Below are 14,404 nucleotides of genomic sequence, written 5' to 3' on the forward strand. Positions count from 1 at the left end.
CACTTGCCACGTCACCTGCCTGTGCCACCAGATGAGGAATGCCACTTGCCACGCTGCCTGTCACCAAATGAGGAATGCCACTTGCCATGTCACCTGCCAGTGCCACCAGATGAGGAATGCCACATCACCTGCCAGTGCCACCAGATGAGGAATGCCACTTGCCACATCACCTGCCAGTGCCACCAGATGAGGATTTTCACTGCATTGGTGACACTGGTTCAGTGATCATTCTTGAGTGAGGGCAGGAGAGCAGAGAGGTCATCTCTCTGCTCCTCGCCGCACCTCCGACATTCTGTATGCTGTGAGGGCAGAAGAGCAGTAACGCTAGGAGGGCAGGGAGAGATGTCATCTCTTTGCTCCCCGCCGCACCGCCGACATACCTCACGCTGTGGGGGCGGATGAGTGGTGATGCTAGGTGAGCAGAGAGAGATGTCATCTCTGCTCGCCAGCCCGCTTCTCTCATTTGCCCGCCCGCTTTCCTCACTGATCCACCGGTGACTCAAAATGTCATGCCGCCTGCATTGGCCCGGCTGCAAAGACGCTACGGCCCGGTAGTGGGCCGCGGCCCGGGGGTTGACGACCCCTGCCCCAGAGCTATTCAACCAAGGCATTTCTCAAATCACCTGTGTACTGTTCCAAATGTTTGCTCGGATGAGTTTATCCAGGGAAATTCTTACTGATCAGGGTACTCCGTTCCAGTGTTTTCAACCTCCCAGATTGAAATTTACTGACACGACACCCAAGATTTACTGGCACACCCACGTTTTTTTACTGGCATTTCCAAAAGATTATAAAATTTCTGTTTTAAAGGAGAAGTCCAGCCTGAGCTTTTTAGGCCTTAGCTTCTCGTATGGGTCACAGGAGTGCAATTCGTTTTGCACTCCTGTGACCCATTTTCAGCAGAGAGCGGTCTGAAGTCCTCTCCCTGCTGACCTCACTGCAATCAGTTGAGGCAGTGCATCATCCTAAATTCAAAAGTCTGGATCTGCCAGTTGCTTGAGATGTGGAGGGCACTCTCCGCCCTCCACAGCTCAGCTCTCCAATGAGCGTGGAGGAACAGAGCAGAAGAGATGCTGACTGACAGTCAGCAGCTCTCCATTCAGGGAGGAGTGAGAACTGAGTCATCGGCAATATTCGGTGGCTCGGTTCTCAGTGCGGAGATGCCGGGGGACAGCTGCAGCTTCGGTCTGATGCTGCATCCATCTAGGTAAGTATGAATCTAAAAATAAACAAAAAAAAAAAAAAACACACCACACTTCTTTTTTAAGTGCAAATTTTTAGTATTTAGGCTACAAACAAGTACAATATGCAATTAGCAATGTGATTTAAGGTAGATATTAAGGAAAAAAAATCTTATTTTAATTTTGATATAGTAAGTATCTCAGGGACAGGCGGGCAAGAAATTAGAATGGGCAGGTGCACACACATGAAATTGACTCTTACAGGGATACTGACAGCAGTGTGCAGCAGCACTGATTATGATGACATCTCAGCAACACAACATGTCCCCTCCTGAGTCACAGTGACAGTCTCATACACAGACTCACGCTAGGTGGTCCCTTCAGTTCACCCCAGTCCAAACACCACTGACCACACACCCGCACGTGAGGCTCTGGCGGCTCTGCTCGGCTCCCTTGCACTATGACATTGCACAACATGTTCAGGTTTTGCCTCTGCCAGACTGGCCCCCCTTCCGGCACCGTCCTAACACACTGTCACAGGCACTTGGATAATCTTGGAACATGAAAAGAAACAGAAGGCTTGTGGGCCTAGCGCATTATACTCAAAAAACAGGTATTTATTTAAATACTAAGGTAAGTATCGTACTCACAAACATAGACTTGGTAAAAACATTAAATAATGGTCCCCCAACTGAGTCCATAAAACTGTCCACATCGCATGAGACTACCTCTGCAGAGGCATAGACTTGCTAATGTGTTTCGAGGAATTCCTCTTCCTCAGAGCCTAGCAGGCATGTCTATCTTACCTGCTTATATGCGGTGTACTGGGTTAATGGTACCAGCCCTGGGGGTGTGCCCTGTCCCATGGGCGTAGACTATCCCCTATCACATGGGTGTGGACAAACCCCTAGCAAACTCAATACATCACATCTATTAGTGTCACAGTGATCAACACCTGTACCTTGCTATATGATCAGATCAGCAATATTATCTCGAATAGTTGTATATACATCCAGGACCCAAATGCTTGATGCGAAAAATACATAAAACATAGAAAAGCAGTGGAACAAAGCTTAATAGTGCTTATTTAGATCCATATGTGGGACCACAGTAGGTTGGTTAATTTAAAAATCAAAATATGTAATATATAAAAAAAAACTAACATGGTAAGGATTGATCAAGGAATAAAAGAATGAGAGAACAAGATGATGAGAGAATATAATTGGCTGAGCAGAGAAATAAGTAAAAGGGATCCTAGCATGGATCTGCTATTGTGAACTGTCATGACATGTAACCCAATGTGTAATGCAGTGGTGTATTTAGGTTTTGTGCTGCCCTAGGCCTGACTAAACGCATGCACCCCCTAATTTAAATACGACCCACCCCATCCTGCCGAGGCCACACCCCTTCCTGTTTAAGACCCACCCTATCATCTGTAAACAACACCCCTTCCTCTTTAGGCTCATTTGGCACCTTTCAGGGGGGAACGGGTACCTGTTTCTGACAGGTACCCTTCCCCACTTCTGGGAGACTGCGCTGTCCCCTCTGAAGTTTGCCCCCCCTCCTCCTTCCTCCACTGGGCCATTCAGAAAGTGCAACGCGCTTCGCACATGTGCAGTCGGTTTCCCTTACCATGAATGATAGTGGCAAAACCCGAGAGCCAATCCGAAAATCGGCTGAGGTGTCGACATCGCTGGATCCCTGGACAGGTAAGTGTTCTAATATTAAAAGTCAGCAGCTACAGTATTTTTAGCTGCTGAGTTTTAATGCTATCACGGGGGGTCTCACTGTGCCCATCAATTGCAGCCTCACTGTGCCCCATCAAACGCAGTCACTGTGCCCATCAAATGCAGCCACTGTGCCCATCAAATGCAGCCACTGTGCCCATCAAATGCTGCCACTGTGCCCATCAAATGCCGCCACTGTGCCCCATCAAATGCTGCCACTGTGCCCCATCAAATGCTGCCACTGTGCCCCATCAAATGCAGCCACTGTGCCCCATCAATTGCAGCCACCGTGCCCCATCAAATGAAGCCACCGTGCCCATCAAACGCAGCCATTGTGCCCTCAAATGCTGCCACTGTGCCCTCAAATGCAGCCACTGTGCCCATCAAATGCAGCCACTGTGCCCATCAAATGCAGCCACTGTGCCCATCAAATGCAGCCACTGTGCCCATCAAATGCAGCCACTGTGCCCATCAAATGCAGCCACTGTGCCCATCAAATGCAGCCACTGTGCCCATCAAATGAAGCCACCGTGCCCATCAAATGCAGCCATTGTGCCCTCAAACGCAGCCACTGTGCCCATCAAATGAAGCCACCGTGCCCATCAAATGCAGCCATTGTGCCCTCAAACGCAGCCACTGTGTCCATCAAATGCAGCCACTGTGCCCATCAAATGCTGCCAGTGCCCATCAAATTCTGCCAGTGCCCATCAAATTCTGCCAGTGCCCATCAAATGCTGCCAGTGTCCATAACACTGATATACTTTATTAAAACACTGTACCTGCTGTCCTGGGGGTTTCCCTCGTGCTCCTCTCTCTCCTCCTGATGTCACAGCCCCAGGGCCTAGGAGAAGATGCAGTGCAGGGGAGGGTAGGCGGAGCTTAAGGCTCCACCTGTCACCTGTTGCTTATGGGGGCGCGAGTGACACACGCCGCCCCCCCGCATGAGATAAAGCCCCCCCATCCGTCTTGCTGATTCCCGGCTCCCGCTGCCGCCTCCCGCACACTTGCAGCCCACGGCGGCCGACTTTCTGTAGCGGCGCCGTGCTGTATGGGCGTGCTTGTCAGAGAGTAGGGGGGCGTGAGATACACGCCCCCATCCTCTGCCAAGCACGCCCATACACAGTGGCGCCGCTACAGAAAGCCGGCCGCCGTGGGCTGCAAGTGTGCGGGAGGCGGCAGCGGGAGCCGGGAATCAGCAAGACGGGTGGGGGGGCTTTATCTCATGCGGGGGGGGCGGCCCTTTTTGCCGCCCCCCGCAAAGTGCCACCCTAGGCCTAGTCGGCCTAGGCCAAAACACAGCCCTGGTAAATGATTATTGTTAGTCTTCCACTTGCCTTTCCAGATGGGTTGATGGATACAGGGGCGCCCTCCACCAGTGTGGTAGTATCCTCATTGATAGCCACCTATGTTTAAATGGTCCCCACTTCTCCCCAAAGTTGCAGTGCGCGGTCCAATACTGAGGTGCACAATCCTCCTTGAGCTGTGCCAACCAGGGACTTGGTTATGAGATGGCTGGAACGCACGCTCACCGCATAATACGGAAGGAAAGAACTGTACAGAAGAGAATGTCTCATACTTAATGGCAATAAACAAACTGCCCTTTCTATAATGGTACATGCTGAGGGTACACATGCTCTCAATCTCAGCACAGATGCTAGAAATCAAAAAACACACTGGTATCAATAAACAGCTAAAAAAAGTTTCTCATAATACGGATACTTGGTAATATATATGGTGCCTTGAAAAAGCATTCATACCCCTTGAAATTGTCCACATTTTGTCATGTTACAACCAAAAACATAAAATGTGAGTATATATACAGGGGTGGGTGGTGCTGCCTATCACTTGGAGAGTAACCTCCAGTGATGAGTTGTGATAAAAGGTACAAGTGCTAATGAAACCACTCCCTATCCCCTATTGTAATATTAAGGGGAAAAGGGAAGTGAAAATTGGTGGCTGTGAGTTTCAAACCTGTGTGTCAGGGTGTGTGGAGTGAACCTCTCCACTTAATATACAAAAGGTGTAGATTACATTCAAAAATCAATTAAAATTATTAAATAGTGAATAGTAAACTCAAAACTAAACATAAATATCATGTGAATACATCAAGGCTTATAAGCAATTATGCAAAATAATAAGTAATGTAAGTTCAGTCTATTGAACTAATCACATGTGAAGCAGTCCAAGATGAGTTTTATACACAATCCTATGAGAACAAGAAAGGGACGTTTTAAATTGACCTGTGCAAATAGCAATTGCCAGAGACCCCAAGGTGAATATCCAGAACGTTTCCCCTCTTACAAAGCTTCTGGAATCTTCGGCTACCATCGGGGTCCCTGGCTATTGACTCTATGCCAAACACTTTCATATCAGCTGGATTGCCATTGTGATGTTCTTTAAAGTGGCACAGAACTGAATATTGGTTCTTGTTCTTATTTTTGATTTGATTTTTATACTTTTGTAATTATTGATACTACATTTGTGAGGAGGCGACATGGGCATATTAGTCAAGAGGTTCCGCAATTAATTGCTTAATCATATGATTATGTCCATCACTTCACACAATCCTTCTTCCAATGCCACATGTACTCACGGGTCCTGCAGTTCTTCACCCCACATCTGTAGTTCCCTCTCCGATTGAACACCATTTGACCAGGGACCCAAGTTGATCTTAGTTTTATCATGGACCTTGCAGACTTTACTAGGAGCAATATGGCTTCTTAGGTCCCTTGCTTTTCTGAACACTATCTCAGCTCTAAAAGGCAGTATCTGACCCAAAACTTGGTCTTGCTTCAGAATCTTCCAATTTCATTGAATAGTACAGTGGATATCAAAGGCCTTGGTGTTATATCTGGTACTGAATTGGATGGCATTGGTATTTTTGCTACTCCTAGCTCTTTTTGGTTTAGACTCTCCTTTAGACCCATGTAGTCCTTGTGGGGCATTTTTACCATACTGTATCCAGTATTCCATGTACACCTTATCCACATGTGCTTCCTCATAACTAGGGATGAGCTTTCTGTTCGGGTCGAACATGAGTTCGACTTGAACATTGGCTGTTCGCCGAAAACCGAATATTTTGGGCCGTTCGCGCCAAATTCGAGCAGCGCATAACGGCCCATAATGCACTGCGGGAGTGCAGTGCATTGCTGTATGATGATTGGTCAAAGCATGCACCATGACCTGCATGCTTTGGCCAATCCCAGCACCCTCAGCTAAGAGAGCCATAATAGGCCAAAGGCAGGGTGCCTTTTGCCAATCATGGCTCAGGGGAACAAAGTCCACGCCCCACACTATATAAGGCTGCCTGCACGTCTGCCCCGTGTAGTGTGTTGTTGGCGTGGACGGAGAGAGTCATTTTTGGAAATGACATGAGCAGAAGAGGAACTTTATAAAAGAACAAGTGGCAAAACCCAGGTTTGATAGTGAGAGGACACTGAACTCCTGGCTGCCAGTTTCCTGTCTCAAGTGCCAAATGTTGTGGAAGTACTACCTGACTGCTCTATGAAAAGCGATCCTGGGACAACACCTTGTGAAGCACTTCGCCAGCTGGTCGTCTATGCAGGAGGTTGATGTCTCTTCCTAGTAGTGTGTCCTGGAGCATTCCCTTGATGGTCAACTTCTACTAAGCCTGTTTTGACCCCCCTGAGTAAGGGCGGTCACAGGCTTTCGGGTAAGCCTCCATTTTTACCATTAGGTGGTGGGCAGCACTACATGGTGGAAAATTGATCCCGGAGCCTGTATTGAATTTCTACACATCACTATTTTGGACTTTATTTTATTGATTCATTGTTTTTTAATATTTTTGAGCACTTGATTGTTGTTGATCTCCTTTCAATGATTGGAAACTATTCACTGTGGATTACTATTTTGATTATTGATTGAATAATTGATGTATTATCACTCACATATGCTTTTGTCATAAGTCCAGCGCTGCACTCTCTATTTCCATATTACACTTCTGTTGGTGTACACAGTACTGTGCACTATTGTTGCTACTACTTTTCTGGTGGTGTACACAGTACACAATACATACAGTGCACCCATAGCTGCTATTAGACTTCTGTTAGTGTACACTGTATTACTGATGACTCATCCAGCAGGCATGGACAGGGACGTTACCTTTCTTTCACGGCGCGCTGGGTAACTCTGCTGGCAGCTGGGAAGGATGCAGGACAGGGTTCAGTTTTGTTGGAGCTTGTTCTGCCACCACGCCTCCAAAATGCTAGTGGTGATTCTGCCACAGCTCTCTCCTCCACCCCCTTTCTCCTCTTCTTCCTCTATGGCCTCTTCCTCTGCAGATTTCCCCTCTGAACCAGTGTTGCTCTGTAGGCATTCAAGGGGCTACGCAAGCACTCAGGCAAAAAGATGCCATGCGGTGCTTGAGTTGGTCTGCTTAGGGGACAGGAGCCACACTGGGGCAGAGATTCTGGCAGCCCTGCAGGGGCAGGCTCAGGTGGTTGACGCCACGCCAGTCAGGAATGGTTGTATGCGACAATGGCACCAACCTCCTCTCCGCCCTCTGACAGGGACAATTGACCCATGTTCCCTGTTTGAATCACATCCTGAATTTGGTGGTGCAGCTGGTTCTTGAGTAGGTACCCTGGCTTACAGGATGTCCTGAGGCAGGCCAGGAAAGTCTGTGGTCATTTCCGCCGGTCATATAATGCCAGTGCTCAGCTGGCTGACATTTAAAGAGAATGCAACCTGCCCAAGAACCACCTCATTTGTGACATGCCCACCAGGTGTAACTCAACGTTGGCAATGCTGCAGTGGCTGCACACGCAGCAGAGGGCCATCAATGAGTACCTGTGTGAGTATGGCACCAGGACAGGGTCAGGGGAGCTTGGCTTTTTTTTGCCACGCCAGTGGCTACTGATCAAGGATGCATGCACTGCCCTGTCACCATTTGAGGAGGCCACAAGGATGGTGAGCAGTGACAGTGCATGCATCAGTGATACTGTCCCTCTTATCTTCCTGTTGGAGCACACGCTTCATGGAATAATGAACAGGGCACTTGAGGCAGAACAGCAGGAGGAAGAGGAGTACTTCCTTACCTCTCAAGGCCCTCTTTATCCAGATACTACTATTACTGCAGGCTCGCCGATCACAGGTGGAGGATAACACTCGGCATCAGTCTTCAAGGGATAGTTTGCAGTCCCCAGAAACCCATGGAGTTGTACGTGGCTGGGAGGAGGTGCTTGAGGATCATGTGATCCTTAGTGACCCAGAGGACTCAGGATCAAATGCCTCTGCAAACTTACGCTACATGGCCTCCCTGATCCTGCAAAGCCTGCGAAAGGACCCTAGAATTCGTGGTATCAAGAAGAGGGATCATTACTGGCTGACAACCCTTCTTGATCCACGTTACAAGGGTGAGGTTGCGGAACTTATCCAGCCTTCACAGAGGATGAAACATCTTCTGGAGGCCTTGCAGATAGGTTTGTGCAATGCATTTCCAGAGCCTGGGAGGTTACAATTCCCTGGTGCTGGACAACGTGTTGTTGAGGCTTCGTTCAGTCACAGAAAGAGCGGTGGAGAAGGTGGCCGGCTGACCGATGCCTTCAGACAACTCTTCAGTCCTCAGCACCCAGGTCTGATCGGTTCCAGCAACCATCGCCAGCGTCTGAATTACATGGTGCAGGAATATCTAGGGGCAAGATCAGACTTGGAGACCTTTCCACCAGAACATCCACTGGGTTACTGTGTCTTGAGGATGGACAACTGGCCAGAGCTTGCGCAATATGCAATTGAGCTACTGGCCTGTCCTGCATCCAGCGTTCTTTCTGCATGCACATTCAGTGCTGTTGGAGGCTTTGTAACTGATCACAGAGTGCGCCTGTCCACAGACTGTTGATCGGCTCACATTCATAAAAATGAATCAGTCTTGGATCACCAGCTACTAAGCACCTAATGCTGATGTAACCCATTCATTTTTCAAACATCCGACTTACAAACGACTCCTACTTAGAAATGGAGGGAGACAACAGGAAGCGAGTGGAAATCTACCCCTAGGAAGGGAAATTATCTCCTGTAAGAGTTAATATGGGAAAAAGGTGTCTTCACTGATGTTTTATCACCAATCCTTGTTTCCCTAATAACCCAAAATGTTCTAAATCCAGTTGTCATTGGGACAGAAAGTGAGGTGAAATCTTCTGAACAGGGGCACAGACAACAAAACAAATGTTACAGGGGTGATGATAACCCTTCCCTATGTTATCCAAAAAGCTTAAAAATAGTTTTGGCTGGAGCTACACGTACAAAATGTACCTGTTCCAAATTACAAACAGATTCAACCTAAGAACAAACCTACAGTCCTTATCTTGTTTGTAACCCGGGGACCACCTGTATACTGCTGCTGTTCAGAGTATATAGGGCCTGGGGGCCCCATGCCTTTTTTTTTTAATTTGGGTGCAGGGTTCCCCTCAATATCCATACCAGACCCAAAAGGGCCTGGTGGTGGGCTGGGGGGGGGGCAACATTACAGCCGCAAGCAGTTTTAAATGACTTTTATTCCTTTAGAAATGCCATTTTGTGCAGAGACTGTTCTAAACACGGGAAAAATGCGCCACTTTACAGGCATACTATAGTCACCCCCCAGGCACGATATTTAAAGGAATATTTCACTTTTATTGTTTCACTTTAAGCATTATTAAAATCATTGCTCCCGAAAAAACGGTAGGTTTTTAGAACTTTTTTTTGCATTGGGGCAGGACCCGGGGCCCCAAATACTTTTTATGACAATAACTTGCATATTAGTCTTTAAAATTAGCACTTTAGATTTTTCACGTTCGAGTCCCATAGACTTTAACGGTGTTTGCACTAATTTTTTGCATGTTCTGCCGCAAACCGAATCAGGGGGTGTTCGGCTCATACCTACTCATAACCCTTCTCCAGAAATTTCTTTGAGGATGGTACCTTGCTCTTCATAATCCTTCAATCTTGTGAAAGTTCTTCTCAGTCTGCAAAATTGTCCAAATGGGACATTGTGTATCCATCTTGGGTGGTGATGACTCTTGGCGTGTAGATACGAGTTTCCCGCACTGGGCTTAAAATGGGTCTTTGAGAAGATCTTTCCCTCATCATCCACATGTAATTCAAGATCTAGAAACACCAGAGTCTTCTCATCAGCAACATGCGTAAAGGCAATAACAAAGGAATTGGTATTACAATAGTTAAGGAAGTTATGGAGCTCCAACTGAGATCCATTTCAAATGATCAAGATCTCATCAATATATCTTGCATATAACGCCAGATTGGCCTCAAAGGGGTTACTTGCCCATATACACTGATCTTCCCAAAACCCCTAAAACAGGTTGGCATAGCTGGGGGAGAATCGGGCTCCCATAGCTGTGCCTCTAACCTGCCTACAGAAGTCACCCAGATAGGAGAAGTAGTTATGGGATAGGTTGAATTCTATGGAGTTGGTCAAAAAAGTTGCTTGTGAGGGATGTAAATTACTCATCTCTAGACAGTGTTCCACTGCCCCCATGCCATGCTTATGTTTGATTGACGTGTAGAGGGATGACACATCCAAAGAAAGCCATTTGTACTGTGGTTGCCAAACAAAGGGAGATACATTTTCTCTCTAACAAGTGTCCTGAGTCCCTAACGTAGAAGAGAAGTTGTATAACTTGTTCTTGCAAGAAATAATCTATATAACAACCCAGGTTACAGGTAAGACTATCTATCCCAGCTATAATAGGCCTCCCGGGTGGATTGATTTAATCTTTATGGATCTTCGGGATATGATAGAAATGTGGGGTGAGTGGATGTTTATTAAAAAATTGAAATTCATTCTTCTTTAATACACCACTCTCCAAAGCTTCATTCAGTAGTAATTTAAGAGAGGTCATATAGCCAGAAAGGGGGTCGCCAGCAAGTTTTTCATAGGTGGCTTGATTACCCAGAAGTCTTGATGCCTCCGCTAGTTAAGCCTCTCTATCCTGGGTGACCAAACCGCCACCTTTGTCAGCTTGTCTGATGATTATTCATGTCAAGGGTTATGGCAGACATGTGCTAGTTATTTTAGATTAAGTAGCTGTGCAGGTCAGTCTAAAATGCACACACAGATGGCCTGGTCAAATGTTTAAAGAAAAACCCCTAAAATCTATGCAAAAAGGCTGGAAAATATTGAGGCTGCCTTTTGACCTTGACACCACCGTTAGGAGTAAATGCTCATTTCACAAGAGCAGTTTCCACTTCTTGGGCTGAAAGGGCAGGAGCATCTCCCCTCCAGATTTGCAAGGCCACAACCTGGTCCAGGTTCCAGACTTTCGTAAAGCATTACAGATTGGACTTGCTTGCCAGCCAAGACCAGTATTTCGGCAGAAAAGTCCTGCAGGCTGTGGTCCCGCCCTGATCATGTAGTCCTATTTTGTCCTCTCTGTAAGCCATCCTGGAAGATGACTTGGAAAAACAGTGTTATTACCTGTTAACTACTTTTTCCAGGAATCTTCCAGGACGGCGTCAGTTCCCTCCCTTCTTTGCTGGTGGATTAGCAATGTAAAGCATATAATAAAATAAAGCTTTGCTAATGAGAGGGTTTAATGATTGCTCATTCTGAAGCCTTTGGTTATTTGTTAATACTGAGGGGCTATTGCTTGTGTTTTTCTAATGTGGATCATGTGTTTCCTGTGCTAGGTGGGAGGAGCCTATCTCTCTGTAAGTCGTCCTGGAAGATTCCTGGAAAAAGTAGTTAACAGGTAATAACACTGTTTTTTTTGTAACCAGTTGTAAATGATGTCGATGTAGAGTGGCATTCTAAACCATAAATACTGAGGTTTATGTTCATTTACAGTCTGAGTTTGCTAGTCCTAATAGAGAAGTATCTTTTTCCTAGCATCAGTTTTTTATGTTTGTGTGATGTATGCATCAGAATGCAGAGAATGACACCATCCCACCATCTGCCAAAGAAGTAAAATCAGCAAGTAGCAAATTACACATATAGGTATAAAGATGATACATGCAGCTCTGTTCTTCTGTAACATGCCCTAAATCTTATTTCACGAAATGGAGTAACAAACCATCAAAGCCCTCGTAAGCCACAGATGTACATATCAGAATATCAGGTGTACTATGTAGAGTGCAAATTCAATATTATTTATGTATGAAAGTGTTCGCACACTAACTTCTACTAGCCATGCACTAACAAGCCTTTTCTAAATTTTCCGATTTGTTCCCTGAATCTGAAGCTCAACTCTTTTTAATAAAATTACAAACAAGTGAAGTGGCATGGTACAACTCACTAATACGACCAACCCTATAAAAAATCAAATGTAATGTTTCTGATTTTTTTAATCAGATAGTTTTATAAAGCATTAAAGAGAAAGTAAACCCTGCGGAGAAGAAAAAGTTTTCCCCTTCCCTGCAAAGTAAAGGCATAATGTGCTAGTATGCATCGCATACTAGCACATTATGTGACACCTGCAAACAAAGCCCACGCTGTCCCCACTGCAGGCCGCATCCATGTTTTCCCCTCTTCCTGCCGGGGCCGTAGACTCTGGCTATGTGATGGCCGGAGCCAAGTGATGTCACTCCCGCGCATGCGCGCAGAAGCCCCCAGTCATGGCACTTGCTCTTGAAGAAACGACATGGGCGGCCGTTCCTTCAGAGCACATGTGCTGATGACATCATCGGCACAGTATACAGTAAATATCTCCTAAATGGCGCACGTAAAGGAGATATTTACAGCACCTATAGGTAAGCCTTATTCTTGGCTTACCTATAGGTACAAGTATTGTAGGGAGGTTTACAACCTCTTTAAACATTAGACAATAAATGTACAAAAACCTCTTTCCCTGTATCATACCTCTTTTCTCCCGCCCCCCAATCCCGGTCATAACAGTCAAATATAACAATAAATAGTCTTTATTGCATTTGCCTATTATATTTCATGACAAAGTGGTCATGTGGGTAGAACTTGAGTATGACAATCCATTTCAGAAAACATCACAATAATATCATAATGTTTACAACCAGTGTAAGTATCATCCTTCCCATACACCGGTATATTAAATTCGAGTTAACCAAGGGCATAGCTAATGTAGAAAAATATTAATACAATTAGGTAGAAGCAAGAAATGAGGAGGCACTGTACCCATGGTGAAAATCAAGCACAACACCCTTAGCATACAGCGCTAGGGGACAAAAGTATCACAGATGACAAGTGAGGCCAGAAAGGGATGACAAAGAAGTAATATACCAATGTTTTTTGGAAGTATGTATTAAAACAGTAACATGGGCACCAGACCTAGAATACTAAGCCAGTTGTTCCACAACTTTTCATATGCAGTGGGGCACCCTTCTCTCCTATAAATCAAACATTTATAGCATATGTGTTACTGTCAGGGTCAGGTTCAGAGACCAGTAGCTATAGCAGTAGAGAGGCTCCCACTGACCAGCTGGATAAGTACAGAAGCAAGTCACCCTGGTGGATGACACCGGCTCATCCAAGGTGTGGAGTCTGAGCACTAACCAGTGTTCACCAGAGCTCCTGATGGGTTTTGCTGCATGTTAGTACTAGGTCACGGTACTCAGGATTGCCCCACGAGGAGGTGAGCAAGCTGGGGTGCAGTAGCTGATGTAACAGGTAGAGTATTAAGCAGAAGCATAGTCATTAAACAAGCCAAAAGGTCAGTAACGAGTGGTTGCAGGTTGGGATCAAGCAGAAGCGTAGTTGAGGAACAAGTCAAAAATCACTAACGATTGGTTGTGAAGATACAGATGACAACAGCAGCGACAAGAGCAATATATTGTCTGGGGAAACACAAAATCTGACAAACAGGAAGTGAAAAGGTATGGCTAAAATAGGAAGTTCATGAGAGGAGCAAAGGGTTCAAGGTTCATGAGAAACAAGGTTCAAGGGAAGATCATTCAAGGAATTTTCCAAGGAACTGTCCAGCATCCCAGGTGGCTCAGCAAGAAGAGACATTGCCTAGACAGACAATACATGTCGATATTGGAAGAATCTTAATGCTCCTGATTCTTCAGGATAAATTCTAACCTTTTTTTCCAGCTTCAACCAGGTGTCCATCCCGCTTGCCACAAACTGTAAGCCAAAGAACCACGTTTCTCTCAATGCCAAGTTTCTACATACCGAATCAAAGAGATCTTTACCCTTCCAGTCCATCTGCAAAAAGAATACTCATTAATTGAATTGCAATAATAATTCATGTCAGGTATATGGTAAGAAAATTATTTTATTACTAGGAAGTTTTAGAAATACAAGGCATATCATTATAGTAATTTTAAATTACATGATATGTTCAATATCAATGGACTACAAGTATGAATTTGTGTTCCATTGATAACTAAAAGTTTGTCTGCCACGGTGGCAGACAGGACTAGTTGCTCATTCATTTACAGTACCCATGGTAACATGGTCCAAAAGGCAGGGTTAGCCTTTAAGGCCTTTGGTAATTGATCTATGCTTGGCCAACACTTTTTTTTGAAACAATGTCTACATTGAATGACTGTATTCTAACACGCATGACA

General features: G+C 45.6%; 1 protein-coding gene across 1 annotated transcript in view; it reads right to left on the reverse strand.

Moving 5' to 3' along the window:
* LOC141128050 (merlin-like) overlaps positions 1-14,404 on the reverse strand; it is a 142,313-nt gene that overhangs the window by 99,436 nt on the left and 28,473 nt on the right. The window contains exon 3 of the mRNA XM_073615096.1: positions 13,914-14,039. Within this exon, the coding sequence (XP_073471197.1) occupies positions 13,914-14,039 (126 nt within the window). The remainder of the gene's footprint in view (positions 1-13,913; positions 14,040-14,404) is intronic.

Source organism: Aquarana catesbeiana, linkage group LG02, assembly GCF_042186555.1.
Source record: "Aquarana catesbeiana isolate 2022-GZ linkage group LG02, ASM4218655v1, whole genome shotgun sequence".
Taxonomy (NCBI): Eukaryota; Metazoa; Chordata; class Amphibia; order Anura; family Ranidae; genus Aquarana; species Aquarana catesbeiana.